Source organism: Herpailurus yagouaroundi, unplaced genomic scaffold (assembly GCF_014898765.1).
Source record: "Herpailurus yagouaroundi ecotype Mexico unplaced genomic scaffold, PumYag 186, whole genome shotgun sequence".
NCBI classification, from domain to species: domain Eukaryota; kingdom Metazoa; phylum Chordata; class Mammalia; order Carnivora; family Felidae; genus Herpailurus; species Herpailurus yagouaroundi.
In genome coordinates, this window is record NW_024412417.1 from 48,969,869 (window position 1) to 48,985,987 (window position 16,119).

The 16,119-nt window shown below is 52.5% G+C and overlaps 1 protein-coding gene across 5 annotated transcripts in view; it reads right to left on the reverse strand.

Annotated features, from left to right (window-relative positions):
* The window catches only part of ARHGAP39 (Rho GTPase activating protein 39), a 64,176-nt gene that overhangs the window by 4,672 nt on the left and 43,385 nt on the right, over positions 1 to 16,119 (reverse strand). For 4 of the 5 annotated variants that reach the window (XM_040494787.1, XM_040494784.1, XM_040494786.1 and 1 more), the window contains 3 exons: positions 14,784 to 16,107; positions 12,715 to 13,276; positions 3,274 to 3,366 (listed from right to left, as the gene is read on the reverse strand). In XM_040494787.1, the coding sequence (XP_040350721.1) occupies positions 3,274 to 3,366; positions 12,715 to 13,276; positions 14,784 to 16,107 (1,979 nt within the window). The remainder of the gene's footprint in view (positions 1 to 3,273; positions 3,367 to 12,714; positions 13,277 to 14,783; positions 16,108 to 16,119) is intronic. The other variant, XM_040494785.1, reaches the window with a different exon arrangement.

Below are 16,119 nucleotides of genomic sequence, written 5' to 3' on the forward strand. Positions count from 1 at the left end.
CGGGGCACAGAGGCCAAGAGAAGCAGCAGCGGGGGTGAGGAGAGGCAGCTTCTGCAAGAGCCCTGGGGGCCCGGGCCAGTGGGTCCTCGCTTTTCTGGGCTAAGTCCTTGAAAGCAGAAACCCACATCGAGAGGCCAGAGGGACTCCCTCGCCTCAAGGAGCCAGGCTTGGGAGGCGACTCCTCTGCCAGCCCACCCACACTTCCTCACGGCCAGGAAGGGCAGGCTGGGAATGAGACTTATTCCCACGGAGTCACAGGCAGGATAGGGCAGGACCTGGGCCCCGGGGTCTTCAAACCCATGCTCCCCTTGCAAGTTAGCCCCGAGGAGCCCCTGACAAGGGTCATTTCCACAGGCAGCAGGGCTAAAGGAGCTTAGTGCCCTCTGCCTTGGGCCAGCACTGGGGACGGGACTTTGGGCCAAAGGTCCTGCAGCCCTGCCTCCAGCCAGGGATGCTGTGTAGCTGTGGTAGAGGGGCCTCAGCCTGTCGCGCCCCATCCCTGTCTGTTGAGGGCTGTGTGGACAGGAGTCATGGAAAGGGAAGCCAAGGAGATGGCCGCAGTGGAAAAGGCGATGAATGTGGAGAGGATGCCCCATGTCCCAAGCTCGGGTGTCAGTGGGAGGGCCACGCCACAGAAGGACACCTTTAAATTCTGCCCGAGGGCTGAAGGCGGCTGGGAGAGGGCTTTTCTAAACCCTGCCCCTGGCAGAAGTTCTGGCTAGTTGTCATGGGGGTGATGGCTCGGGTGGCAGTTTGAGGGCAAGAACCTCAGGGACCTTGGCCACGAGGTTCTCCAGATACAGAAATGAGGGGAAGGAGAGAGCAGCACAAGGCGGGGAGGAGGGAGAGGTAGTGGGGGAGGAGGGAGAGGTAGTGGGGGAGGAGGGAGAGGTAGTGGGGGAGGAGGGAGAGGTAGTGGGGGAGGAGATCCCACACAGGGTGGGTTTGAAATGTGTGCAGCACCCTGCCTGGTGAAGGGGAGGGGGGTGGTGGGGAAGGGAGGGAAAACAGAAGCAGCGACAAGACCAAGAACACGCAATGAGGCGGAGCCCAGAGGAGCCACCCAGGCATAGGTGCCAAGGACCGACAGACAGAAAAGCTGTGATGTGTGCCTCCAGGCTCAGGACTGGCCCCTTCTCCGGAAAGCCCTGCCCCTGCTGGGTCCACCTGCCCCAGTGCCTGCTGGCCAGAGGGAGGCCTCTACACCCAAGTCTCAAATCCAAATACCCCCATCTTCTTTTAAGGGAAGCAGTTCCTTGTGGCCGTCCAAGCACATGGGGGTCTTTGGACCTCAGTGTGAAAAACATAAACATGGCTTAATGAAAATCTTTTTGAGTTATCCCAAGATAGTTTTATTATTGTAAGTGGTAAGGGGATTCTCTTTTAGAGTAAAGTGAAAACAAACATTTCTTATTCTCCCTGGAGAATCTGTTTCCCTATGGTCTCAGGGGGGATCCACAGATCCCTGGCAGAGAATCCTAGCTGCTGCCTCTGACAGGCCAGCTCAGGACACAGCACCTAGAACCTTCTGCCACAGGCCGACCTGGCCTTTCTGGGCAGTCTGTCAGGAACCTGGAAGGCAAAGGGGGCCTTGGGCTTTACACTGGCCACCAGGAGCCCAGAGAGCACTTTGTAGCAGGCAGCAGACTGGGTAGGGCCTAGCGAATGCCTCCTGTCTCAGGGCCTCTCCAACAGACTGTGATCTGAAGATCCTGGGGCTGCCACCTCTCAGTTGGTAACCCTGGTCTGAAGGCAGCCTTTCTGGGCCTTAGCTTCTTCCTCTGTAGGACGAGACAGGGACACCTACCTCACCGGTGCCCATAAAGGGCTGACCTTGGGGTCTGGTGCACAGCTCAGCAGCTGCAGCTGCGGGTATCACAGGGAGGACCAGGGCTGTGGCCATGTATGCCCAGAGTCCCAAGAGCCCCTCGCACCCTGTACTGCCGTGGACAGAACTCCCCAGGCCAGGACTGAGGGCTGTCTGCTGAGTGCCTGAGAGGATGTGCAGGGCCTACGGCCAACCCAGGGAGACTCTCACGGTGGTGTGGGGTGCTCTGCTTTGGCCCCACTGACCTGTCCTAGCCTTGCCAGGACATGCCATGCCCAGTCTTTATGTGGGGAGATGGTGGCCCCAAGGGGACTGACAGAAGCAGCTGAGTCTATGCTGCTATGCCAGGGATCCAGGCCTGCCCTGGGGCCTTAGTGCCCCCCTGAGCCCTGGCTTCAAGCCTCAGAAGCCACTGGATCTGGCCAGAACCTGCCACTGCCACCTCTTGGCATGGACACTGCTGGGTCCCAGGGCTTCTAGCTCCCTCCTCACTACCCAACACCATCTTGGGCTGTAGTGTCCTGCTTAGCCCAAGCCCAGGCCCACAGGAGCCCGTTCGCTGTGCCCCCAGGCCCACCCGCCTGTGGCAACACGACTCGTGAACAGGCTCCGGTAGGAGCTCAGAGCCCCTCCACTCCGTTCCAGATGGGTGTGGCCCAAGGGCAGTTGAAAATTGTGGACTGCAGCTTCCCCTTTGTGTCCAAGGGCAGCATGCATCCAGAGAGCTTCCCAGAGGAAGGGGTGTTGAGGTTGACTGGTATTAGAGAAACAGAAATGGGGCAAGTCTGGGGAATGAGGTATGTGTACCAAGGCTGAGGGAAGTGCCAGGGGTGGGGCAGGGGCTGGTCCCAGAGCCCCGGTGCCAGGAAGGGAAGCTGACAGGACAACAGTGAGACCACCAGCTCTCCCAGCAGGGAGGGTACAGTTTTGGGTTAACAGGGCCTCCGTGGAGCTTGGGCAGCAGCGGGATGGGGGTGTGGATCTTGAGCCAGGCCCAGGAGAAGGGCAAGGCTGGTGGGGGAGGTTGGAAAACCCATGGGCTCCCACCAGGGAAGCAAGGCCAGGGTGGCCTGGGTTGGAGGTCAGGACTGGGCAGGCGCTGGCCCTCAGGGCACTTCCTCAGCAAACACTCACCTAGGGGGGCTTCCGCAGGCCTTGCCCAGTTCGTCCTCACGCCCCTCCCCACTGAGAGCCCAGCGTGAAGTTGGAAATTGTTCTGAAGCACCTCGGAGAAAGGCGCAGGGCAGGTGTGGCCTCTCCCAGGACCCTCTTCAGTGACCTGGGGCCTCCGGCTGGCTCAGGAGGCCGCAGGCCTGATGGTTAGTGCCACCCCACCAACACCCCTTCCAGCCCAGAAGCGGTTAGAGAAAGGAGGCCAGGCGGCCTAGGCCGGAGAGCAGAACTGTGCAGACACAGCGCACAGGGGCTGTGGGGAGAGGCCCTACCATCCGGCTCCTCAACATAAGGCTTGGGTTTCTTTCTCAACTTGGACTTCTTCTTAGTGTTCCTTTCCAGGAGCGCTTTCATATGCTGCGTCACTGGGGAGCAAACAGAGCCATGAGGACCACAGAACACAAAGCCAGGAATGCATGCCCACGCGGGTCGAGATGTGGCTGGCGAGGAGGCCCCTGGGCCTGCTTGAGGCTGACCCCCATCAGCTGGGAAGGTATTGCACCCCTGCTGGATTCCTCAAAGGGAAATAGGGCCATGGCCAATGCCCAGCTGGGGCTGAGGAGCACCCAGCCCAGCAGTGATGTGGTGTGTGTGGTTGTGTATGGGAACGTGTCTGGACCACGTGACCGGGGTAGGTACTGGGGCCCTGCTGAGCACTGTCAACCAGAAAGCTGGCTCTGTTCATGCTAGAGGTGGGCAGGAAGATGCAGGGAAGGTGACCCTGGTCAAGAGAAGAGAGGCAGCCAGTGCCTGACCCTCTAGCTGGCTGGAGGAGCCCCCAGCCCAGCCATCTGGCTCCTAAATGGCTGCACTCAGGGGTCCCAGGCTCCTGAGCTGGCGTTGGAGAAGGTGCCGAGCAGCACAACAGGCTTCTGGGGTTGATCTGGGCATGCCTCCCACTCTGTGCAAAAAAACCTTACCACTGTTGATAGGGAGCCCTTTGCACCCCCTCCATCCTGAGCTCTCTGGAAGGGAGTCTCTATGCACAGCCCACACTAAGGTTGGGAGTTTCGCTCTTCTCTGACAGTGGACCATTTACACAAATTATTTGTTATTCTTCTGCACAGGAGATTGCTATCTTACGTATCATTTATTTTTATCACTAAGGACTTGTGGGCGTATCATTTCACACTCTGAGTTATAATCCAATACGACTTCATTTTCCCTCAACTGCTCCAGCTTTGGCCACTGGGAGCCCTTTCCGTTGGCTCCTGTGTCCTGACACACCCTGCCAACTCCCCGTGGCCCCACCAGCACTTTCTGACTTTGGGCACTGCATCGTGTACACTCCCTGCACCGGCCCTGGATTCAGCTGTTTTTCCAAGGAGCCCTGGTTCCTTGCAGTGGAAAATGGTATTAGGAACCAAGATCTGGGTGTGAGGTGCGCTCATTGCTTTTGGGTGCTGACAGAGCTAGTAAAGATACATTTGTACACTAGCCCCTGTATATGCACATCCCTCCAATATCCCCACACCAATACTTCCAACTGTGATCCGCCACCACAGGACCCTCTAGACTCCTCTAACTCATTTGTAACTGCTGTATCTTTTTACTCTCTGAACAGTGTCTTTTGAAGAGGAGACTTAATTTTGTTAAAGTCCAATATATCAATGTTTTTCTCTTGTAGATAGTGCTTTAAGTATCACACATAAAAACCTTTCCCTAAGTCAAGAAAAACTTTCTCCTGTGTTTTGTACTAGTTTTACAGTTTTAGGCGTTTTTTGTTTGTTTTTTAAATTTAGGTTTAGGACTTTCCTTTTTTTTTTTGTTTGTCTTGTTTTTTAAAGTTTATTTGAGAGAGACAGACACAGCATGAGCAGGGGGTGGGAGGAGAGGCGGGTGAGAGAGAATCCCAAGCAGGCTCTGCACTATCAGCCCTTGAACTCATGAACTCACGAACAATGAGATCATGACCTGAACCGAAACCAAGAGTCGGACACTTAACCAACCGAGCCATCCAGACACAGCTACAGTTTTAGGTTTTATATTCTGGTTTATGATCTGAGGTAGCTTTTGCATACAACATAAAGTGTGGGTTGAAGCTCATCTTTTTATGCATTTGGACATCCACCTGTCCCAGCACCATTTGAGGAAAGCACTATCCTTTTCTTCACTGACGTGCCTTTGCATCTCTGTGTAAGACTGGTTGATCATGTATGTCCGGGTCTAGCTGTGGACTCTATTCTGTCCCACAGACCTACTGTCTACCTTTTCAGCGACAGCTTATTCTCCTGGCTACCATAGCTTTGTAACAAGACTTGAAGTAGGGTAGGGTTAGTCCTCCAAATTTGCTCTTTTGTTTCAAAGGTTATTTTGGCTATTCCAGGTCCTCTGTATTTTCTATGGATTTTAGAACCAGCCTGTTAATTTCTAAATTAGGATTGGATCTATACATCAATTTGGGTGGAAGTAACATCTTGACACTATTGAATCTTCTGATTCATAAACATGGTATTTCTCTCCATTAACTTAGGCCTTCCTGACTTTCAGCAATGTTTGGGAGTTTTCATTGTAGAAGTTTTAGAAATCTTTTGTCAGATTCATCCCTAAGTTTATCATATTTTTTTTTTAATTTTTTTTCAATGTTTATTTATTTTTGGGACAGAGAGAGACAGAGCATGAATGGGGGAGGGGCAGAGAGAGAGGGAGACACAGAATCGGAAACAGGCTCCAGGCTCCGAGCCATCAGCCCAGAGCCCGACGCGGGGCTCGAACTCACGGACCGCGAGATCGTGACCTGGCTGAAGTCGGACGCTTAACCGACTGCGCCACCCAGGCGCCCCTAGTTTATCATATTTTTAAATGCTACTTTGGGTTTTTTTCTTTTTTTAAGATTTTATTATTTCTTTTATTAAAAAATTTTTAATGTTTATTTATTTTTTGGGAGACAGAGACAGAGTGTGAGCTGGGGAGGGGCAGACAGAGAGAGACACACAGAATCCAAAGCAGGCTCCAGGCTCTGAGCAGTCAGCACAGAGCCCAGTGCAGGGCCCAAACCCACAAACCACAAGATCAAGACACGAGCAGAAGTCTGATGCCTAACCGACTGAGCCACCCACGCGTCCCAAGATTTTATTCTTAAGCGATCTCTATACCCAACGTGGGGTTCAAACCCATGACCCATGACCCCAAGATCAAGTGATCTCTATACCCAACGTGGGGTTCAAACCCATGACCCCAACATCAAGAGTCGCATATAACACTGAGCCAGCCATGTGCCCCCAGATGGTATTTTAAAAATGTTTATTTCCAGTAGTGTGTTGCTATTATGTAGAATCATGATTAACTTTTATATTGGTCTTATATCCTACAACTTTGCTAAACTCACTTATTGTAGTATTTTTATGGATCTAATAGAAGACTGTGTTGTATGTGATTAAAGAAAACTGCACACTTCCTTTCCAATTTGGATGCCTTTTCTTTTCCACGACTTTGCACTGTCTAGGCCTCCAGCATGATGTATAGTAGATGCAGTGGGGTTGGGGGTTCTTGCCTTGTTCTTGATCTTGCGGGGAAAGCATTCAGTCTTTTATCATTATGTATGGCGCTGGCTAGAGGTGTTTCTTAATTGTGGTAAAATATAACCATAAAAATGTAGCCATAGAGCCATTTTAAGTGTACAATTTAGTGGTATTAGATCCATTCGCAATTTCACGCAGCCATCACATTTATTCCTAAAATCCTTACATCACCACAAACAGAAACCTTATACCTATTAAGCAAAAACTCCTCATTTACCCTTCCCCAGCTCCGCGTAACCTCTAATCTACTTTCTGTCTCTATGAATTCGCTTATTTTAGATATTTCACAAAGGTTGGATTATACAGTATTTGCCCTTTTGTATCTGGCTTCTTTCACTTAGAATAACTTTTCAAGGTTCTTCTGTGTTGTAGCATGTAACAGAGCTTCGTTCCTTTTTATGGCTGAAAAATATTCCATTGTATCAACAGACCATATTTTGCATATCCATTCACGTGCTGGACACCTGGGTTGGTTCCACTTTTTGGCTACTGTGAATAATGTTGCTATGAATACTGCTGTACAAGTATCTGTTTGACTTTTTACTTTCCATTCTTTTGGGTACTGAAGGGTTTTAAAAAATATTTGCCTTTTATCTGGTTGAAGAGGTTCCCTTCTGTTCCTAGTTTGTTTAGAGTTTATATCAGGAATGCAAATGTTGAATTTTGCCAAATGTTTTTTCTGCACTTATTGGATGATCACATGGTCTTTCTTTTTCACTGTTGCTATGGCACATTACATGGAATTTTAATGTTAAACCAACCTTTCATTCTTCAGATAAACCCTGCTTATTCAAGATGCATTATCTTTTTTATATATTGTTGGAGTCAATTTGCTGATATCATTAACAATTTCTGTGTTTAGGAGAACTGTCTGTGCTTTTCTTTTTTTGTAATGTCCTTTTATAAATTTGGTATGGAATGAACTGAGAGATATTCCCTCCACTTCAGTTTTCTCAACAGGTTTGTAAAGAATTGCTACACAAACAATGGAATGTTTGGTAGAATTTACCAGGGAAGCCATTTGGGCCTTTAATTTTCTTTGTGGGAAGGTTTTAAGTAACAATTCAATTTCCTTAATAGATACAGGATTTTTTTTCTTTTTTTCTTTTTGGTTGTCTGTTGCTTATTGAGTGATCTTTGGTAGTTTGTGTCTTTCAAGGCATCTCTCCATTTCTTCTTTTTTAAAATTTTTAATGTTTATTTAGTTTTGAGAGAGACAGAGAGAGAGACAGAGAGAGCAGGGGAGGGGCAGAGAGAGGGAAACACAGAATCTGAAGCAGGCTCCAGGCTCCGAGCTGTCAGCACAGAGCCTGACGTGGGACTTGAACCCATGAAATGTGAGATCACGACCTGAGCCAAAGCTCAAACAACTGAGCCACCCAGGCGCCCCTGCCCATTTCTTCTTAATTGTCAAATTTACTGCATAAAGTTGTAACATTTCCTTTTCCTTTTACATGTTAAATCTGTCGTGATATCATCTCTCATTCTTGAGATTGATAATTTATATCTTCTTTTCATTGTGATTAGTCTAGCTAGAGATTTATCAATTTCATTAATCTTCTCAAAGAATTAGCTTTTTGTTTCATTGACTTTCTGCATTGTTTTTCTGTTTTCACTTTTATTGATTTCTACTCTGATCTTCATTATTTTCTTTCTTCTGCTTGCTCTTGGTAGCATTTATTTTTTAAGTTTCTTAAAGCAGAAATTGAGGGGTGCCTGGGTGGCTCAGTCAGTTAAGTGTCCAACCTCAGCTCAGGTCATGATCTCGCCGTCTGTGAGTTTGAGCCCTGCATGGGGCTTTGTGCTAATAGCTCAGAGCCTGGAACCACCTGCTTTGGATTTTGTGCCTCTCTCTCTGCTTCTCTGCTGCTCACGCACTGTCTCTATCTCTCTGTCTCTGTCTCTCTCTCAAAAGTAATTAAACATTAAAAAAAAATTAAAGTAGAAACTGAGGTCACTAATTTGAGATATCATTTTAGAATAATCTCCCTCTAAGAACTGCTGTGGCTGCATCCCACAATTAATGTATGTTTTGTTTTCATTTTCTTTCAGTTTAAAATATGTCCTAATTTCCCCTTAGGTTTTTAAATTTTGTTAATGTTTATTTATTTTTGAGAGAGAGACAGACAGACTGTGAGTGGGGGGCAGGGGCGCAGAAAGAGAGGAAGACACAGAATCTGAAGCAGGCTCCAGGCTCTGAGCTGTCAGCACAGATCCTGATGCAGGGCTGGAACTCCCAAACTGTGAGATTATGACCTGGGCTGAAGTTGGGCCCTCAACCGAGCCACTCAGGTGCTCCCCAATACCCCCCCTCCATTAAGGTTTTTATTTGATCATTGGGCTATTTAGTAATATGTTCTTTAGTTTGCAGATATGTAGGGATTTTCCAGATATCTTAGTGTTAGTGACTGCTAATTTAATTGTGTTGTGACTAGAGAACACACTTCTATGATTAACCTTCTTTAGCATTTCTTGAGACTTGTTTTATGGCTCAGAATATGGCCTATCTTGAAAATGTGGCTGGGATTTGAGTCCAAATGCTCTGGGCCCAAAATTTATACTCCTACCTATTCTAATGGTAGCTGCTTTTCTTTCTTTAAAAAAAAAAAAAAAAAATATAAAAAATATATATATTTTTTTTTTTTTTTTTTTGACAGAGAGAGAGAGCACGCAACATGAGCTGGGGAGAAGCAGGGAGAGAGGGGGACAGACGATCCAAAGCCCTGATAGCAGCGGCCTGGACACTGTGGGGCTCGGAACTCATGAACTGTGTGATCGTGACCCAAGAGGAAGTCGGACACTTAATCAACTGAGCCACCCAGGCACACCTATGGTAGCTGCTCCGTTTCTTACACAGACTTTCAACTAGTCCTTCTGTGTCCAGCTTCAAGGTCACGCCCTTTCCAAACTGTTGCTAGAGGAAGCTGGCTCCACCCACTGTGCAGCTCTTAAGGGTTTGCTACCTACTTCAGCTTCTAAGCCTTGCCACCGTCTGCTTGGGATCCACATTTCTTGGTCTGCCACACCAGCTTCCTGCCACTTGTTCATGTACTTTTCAGCTTCCAAAACATAGTGTTCATGCTCTTTGTCCTTGTGGGCTTTATTATTTTTATTGCGGTGAAATATACAGAAGATAAAATTTACCATTATAGCCATTTTTAATCGTACAGTTCAGTGGCACTAAGCACATTACTTTTGTGCAACCATCACCAACCATCTCCAGAACTTTTTCATCTGTCCAAATGGAAACTCTGTAGGCATGAAACAAGTCTCTACCTGTCCCTCCCCCAGCCTCTGGCATCTGCCATTCTTTCTGTTTTTATGAATCTAAATATTTTAGGGCCCTCTTGAGTTGACTCATACAGTATCTTTTTTGAATTGGCTCATTTCACTGAGCATATTGTTCTCAAGTTTCATCCATGTTGTACATGTGTCAGAATTCCCTTCCCTTTTTTAAGGCTGAATAATATTCCATTTTATGTATGGACCACGTCTTATTTATCTATTCATCCACTGATGAACACTTGAGCTATTTCCACCTCTTGGCTATTGTGAATAGACTGCCATGAACCTGAGTGTACAACTATCTGTTCATGTCTCTGCTTTCAATTCTTTGTGGTATATACCCAGAAGTGGAACTGAGGGATCCTATCGTAATTCCATTTTTAATTTTTTGTGGAACTGCCACACTGTTTTCCACAGTGGCTGCAACATTTTACATTCCCTTGTAAATTTTTTTTTCTCATTTTAAAAATTCCTTCCCTGTTCATTAGTTCAAGGTGGAGTCCGAGTAACTGTATGTGTCAAAACTGACACCTTTACCTGGAAGCCTTAAGTCTTAGTGCATTAACAGTAAAGGAAACTCCTTAGGGTCTGCACCCCTCCACGGTGCTGCTATGTGGAGCACGTGGGAGGGCTGTAATCGGTGATGTCTGCTGAGACACTGCGAGGGAGGTCCTGAGGAAACAAGTGTCGTGAAAGCATTCTGCTGGTGGCTGGCACAAAGGTACGACCATGTGTGAGACAGGGCTAAGCTGGGGGTCAGCAGACAGGTGAACTGGGGTTCACTGCACTGGCGCCTTGGTCTCGCACAGTGGTGACCACACAGATGTCACATGTGTGCTGGCACCCAGGCGAGCAACACAGCTCAGGGTGCAGCACCACTTGGGAGCCAGGCTTACTTCTGCCCTTGCCAGTGACCCCAAGACAAGGTGCAGTTTCCTTTCTCAAAGCACAGGCCACACCTTCTTGGCTGACGGGGCCTGCCTTCCTGACCAGAGGCCAGCAGCACCTATGTCCTCGATGCGCCAGTGGGAGGAAGCACAAGACCTCCCCTCTGGTTCAGCACTGAGCAGAGCGTGTAGCAGACGCTAACCCAGGAATGGTCCTGGGGCTGGTTTCTGGCTGGAGGGCAGCCCTGTGTCACATGTGAGATCAGATCCCACAACCCAGAAGGTCCTTCCTGTTGGTGGGACCACACAGACCACACCTCCTTCTCTGGGCTGAGACCACCTGGGCCTCCCTCAGTGTGGGTGGATGTTCAAAGTCATGGATGTCCAGGCTGACCACCAATTTCCCCATAAACACCAGCCCTGTCCCCATGGTGCAGACACTAGGACGAAGGCCCACAAACCTCTGTGCCATGATGAGTGTCCTGCTGGGCCCAGCACGGGGCCCAGAGCTCAAGTTCCTCATAGGAGCCCCAGCTAGCTGGCTGGAATGGCCCCAGGAGCCTCTGGCCTCTGTCTGTTCACTGCTCACTCACCTTTTCACTTAGCAAGCCCTCCCTGGGGCTCCGAGGGCTACGTGTCGAGCAGTGGACACACACTTTAAGGCCTTTGTGGAATACGCTGAAGTGAACCACAAAGCTAACGGGGGCCCATCTTGTCCTAGAAAGGCCAGAGAAGACAGATGCAGACCCAGGCCGCCCCGGGCCACCCGCCAGGTCACATGTTCTGCATGTTGTGGGAGCCACCTGGGGAGAACCATCTGCTGTGTTCAGTGACCCTGCTTCAAAAACTGCATGCCTCATGGGAATCTCATGGCTTCTAAGATCTGCCAAGTGGCTGATGTGCTGAATGGTGCCTGTGCTCGATCCGCCTTCCCTAAGACCCACCACTGACTGCCCTGGTAGCCGCAGTCCCCATCAGTGTGTGCATACATCCTGGCCTCACATGCCTGGCCAGATCAAGGTAGACAGTTGCTCCCAAAGAACAGCAGCCCATGGCATCTGACCTAGAAAGTGCACGTCTGTGCACGTATCTGCACACGTATGTGTCAGGTGCTGGTTCCATGCCATGCCTTGTGGACACTCATGACTGGGCGGCAGACAGCCTGCTGCAGGTGCAGGTGTTATCTCTGGCCCTGTCCCCTCTCTGCCTGGCCTAGGACTTGTGCCAGCTTTACAGGCACCGTCTGGTTGGCAAGACCATGGCCCTGAGTCCTCCCCCAAGGAGGCCAGGCCTGGGACCAGACAAACCTGATGCATGGCTTTTGGGATCCCTTGGCAGAATGTGGCCCCACGCTTGGCCCCAGGCAGCCACCAGCACCTGGCTACTCATGCTGGTCGAACCTCTGATTCTTTGAGGTGGCTCAAGGCCAAGTCAGTTCGCAGTACCTTGGTGGCCTGGGGCTAAGCCGATGCAGGCCCGAGTCACCATGCTCCTCCCTATTCTCAGGAGCCAGAGCCCTGCTCTGGGACCCTCCAGTCTCTTCCCCACTCACAACGGACAGCCTGAGTCCCCTGGGATGGCTACCCCTCCAGGCCACAACATGGCTGAAAGCAAACGCAGTTAAGCACACAGGGCTGCCTGATGGCTCTCCCATCAGGCAGAGTGACCAGCTATGAAGGCCTCAGCACAGTGGATGCCCGCTGGCTGAGACATGGATGCCAGTGCTCATCCAACCTCTTTCTTTCTGACCTGTTGGCCTGTGGCTGGGAACCCTGTTCTAGGATTGCCTATGGTTCTTCTCAGGGCTTCAGTGCCAAGGAGGGGCTCCCCAAGGACCCCACATCCTAGTGGAATCCTAGGACATGGACCCCAGAGGACACGTGTGTCTGCTTGGAGGTGCTGTACCTGCCTCCACGTACCTGCTGCCAGCGCCTACCAGGACGTTCTTGCCACGGCCCTTACCTGAGCTGGTGGCAGAGCCTGGGGGGGGGGGCAAGGGGTCTCGCGCACTGAGTCTTACCTTTGGTGTCATTGACGGGGTCCATGTGCCGGTAGATGTAGCCCTCCAGGTAGGAGTGGAACTTGGGTGTGGGTGGGAAAAAGGCCAAGCAGATGGCCATGAGCTCCCAGCCGCGAGCCAGGCTCTCGAGGCGGAAGTTCTCCGTGGTCTGCCGGCACAGCTGGATATAGAGCTCATCCCGCAGGCCCTGCACGCTCCAGCCCTTGGTGGCTATCTCCAGGGCCACATGTAGCGGGTCTGCCTTGGCGCGCCGGTCGCCCATGTACATCTGGATCAGTTTGAAGATCTCACAGGCCTCCTTCTTCACATGGCGGTCACTGGTCACAATCATGGGCTTCTTGATGGACTCACTGCTCCAGGCCAGCATGTTGGCGATGGACACCTTCCGTCGGAAGAGGCCCTGGGTATGTGTGTTGAAGTGCTTGGAGGCCCAGTTCTCGATGTCAGTTTCCGAGGATGGCTTGCGCAGAGTGAAGGTGGGGAACACACAGCTAGCACTGGGCATCACGCTGCGGGCCTGGCGGCTACTCTCAAACTGGGCACAGGAACCGAGGTCCTCGGACTAGGAAGGACAGAGGGGCCATGAGGCGGGTGTGCGCCCTACACGACCCTGCCAGGAGAGAGGTGTGTCCCCCACCCCCCACCACTGTCCATGAGGCTGCTGGAGAGGCTTGTGCCTCATTTTGTTCTACCCACCTCATAAACACACAGCTGGCGAGGGGACCCAGAGAGGCCCTTCGTCCAATCTTTACCCTAGGGGCTCAGCCTCTGGGAAGTGTTCCCTACTCTTGCGACTAAGGGTTGTTGGTTGGGGCGGGGGGGGGGGGTGTCCAGTGCAGGTCTGGGGGCAGGAGGAAGCCATGGGTGTGTTTCATTGGCTTTCTGGGCTGTGGCCTCAGGCGGGAAGAAGCTGGGGAATGCTGCCCCCATTGGTGGCGGAAGGATGCTGCCTCCTGCTGGCCTTGCCACTGCTGTTTGCCTTGGCTTCTGCTAGTTCTATGGGCTCTGAGGTTGGGAAACAGATGAAAAGGGCAACCCCGCCAGGATGCGGAAAAGCCCATATGCAAAGTTCCACAGAACACGTCAATGTCACTTTTGGTCCCCTACACTGCCTGCCCCTTCCCATCAGAGCCTAACCCTTCCAACGAAGATCCTCGCATGGGATCATGGGCAGAGTGAGGTTGTGCAGTGGCAAGGTCGGCCTACGAGGGGGCCTGCACTGCAGGCCTGGTCTCCCACGAAGCTGGGGAGGGAGGGTTTGCCCCAGGCCCCCTCCCTGACTTCTTAATGGCTTCAGCACAAGTGTACGAGGTGTCACTGGGGTAACACCCCTTTCTTTTCTCAGCTCAGACAGAAATGATGCTCTGAGCTCTCCAGCCTGGAGGGGCACAAAGGCAGCCCCGCCCAGGGACACTGGTGTCCCAAGGTTACAGGGCCCTTGGGCATGTCTTCCCTGGCAGGACTGGGGGTGGAAGTGGGGAGCCCAATACCGGGAGGCCCTCTGGCCATTGCCAGCTCTGGGCAGATGCCAGGCCTTGGCTTCATACGGCAGACTGGTCGGAAATGTCAGGGGTGTGAAAACTAAGATACTGGCCCACACAAAATTCTGGGACATCAAGCTCCAGCACATGATCTAGACAGAAGATACACATGGGCTCAGAGTGCCTGACTGACGCCGGCACCTGGCGCTGAGCAGGGAAGGACAAGCCAGACCAGGCCTCTGGACCAGGTACCTGGCCTCTCCTCTTCACTGGGAAGAGCTCTGAGCAAGGGTGCCCGACACTCCGCCTGCATAGTTCCTCACCTGAGAGCCCATTCACAGGTGGGAGGACAGAAGCTCAGGGGCTCAGTGGTTGGGCGGCTGCCCACCCGTTTCCCCTGCATTCCCTACATCCGTGACCTGGAGGGAGTCAGGGCACAGCCTCTGACCCCCAGATACCTTGACAGCGTCCTGCCAGGCCTTAGCAGGAACCGCGGTGAGGGAGCCCCACTGCCTGTCCTCATGCCTGTCGGGAACGGAGTGCCACCTGCCCCGCCTCTACCCAGGGACCCCGGCCACACCTCCCTACCTGTGAGGGGTGAAGGTAGGGCTCTGGCGACGCCAGGTTGGTCTGCACAGAGATGCTCTTCTCCAGTAGGATCTGGGGGAAAGCGAGCCTCTCTAAGGCGCCCCTCTGCCAGTGCTTGCTCTCCTGCTGGGCCAGAGCCTCATCCTCACTGAAGGCGCGCACCACAGGCCCAGGCATGGGCAGAGGCACTGCCCCATCGCTCTCATAGCCTGAGCCGTCCTGCTGGGAGTCCCAGCTGCCTCTCTGCTTCGTGTGAAAGCGGGCCTGCTGTGCCTCCCAGGCCAGCCGGGCCTGCGCCAGAAAGGGCTCAGCCTCGCCAGTCTTGCCCTCTGCACGTTTCACTGGGGCCAGGCCGGGCCCACACAGGGGCCGCTCCTCAGCCGGGGGCTGCTCAGCAAGGAGGTCACGGTCCCCGGGGACTTCGGTGGATGAGGCGCTGGGGACATGGCACAGAGAGGGGTTCCTGCTCTTCCTCTTGCGGGTGCCCGGGGAGTAGCCTGTTGAGGACATGGTGTCCTGCTGGCTGGACCAGGACATAGCATCGTCTTGATGCCGCAGCTCAGGCCCCTCCATGCTGCTGTAGTCCCCAGAGGAGACCCCCAGGCGCTGATCCCGCAGCAGGCAGGGGCTGGGCTGCAGGGGCAGTGAGCCACCCCCGGGATTGGGTGCATACTTGTTCCTTGGGCCTGCACGCAGCTTGGGGCTTGAGCTGGCCTGCTCCACGTACACCAGCTGCCGCACGTATTCCTTGCCTGCAGGGCTATACTCCAGGCTCAGGAAACGCTCGGGGCACTTCTGCCTGGTCAGCACCAGCTGCTGGTAGGGCGAGGCGGAGCCCTGCTTGGGTGACTGTGGGAAGGGTGCTGGTTTGCGGCCTGGAGACCGCTGGGGTGAGCCAGCTTGATAGCCCCCGCCAGCCTCGTACTGGACGTCCATGGGCGGCTCATCATAGATAGGAGCCTGGTACTCCACGGGAGGCTCCTCGTAGAGGGGGGGCTCATAGGCGTAGCGTGGGGAGGAGGGCTGCGAGTCGCTGGTAGGCTTGCGTGGCTGGGCCAGCAGCGGGGAGCAGCTCCCCAGCTCGGCTCTCTTCAGGAAGGGTGATGGCCTCCGCTCAGGGAAGAAGACGGGGCCATCAGATTCTGAGGCAAACGTCTGCAGGCTGGGTGAGTGCTGCCCACCAGAGGGTCTGCGGGAGCGGCCGCCAGACTGGCTGTCTAGGGCATAGCCATTGCCCTGGGAGGAGAGGAAGCTGGGCTCCCGGTCCGCAACTTTGATGAGCATACGCTCCTTGGTGCCTGCGTTCCACCGAAGTGAGGAGGTCCTGGGGGGGGGG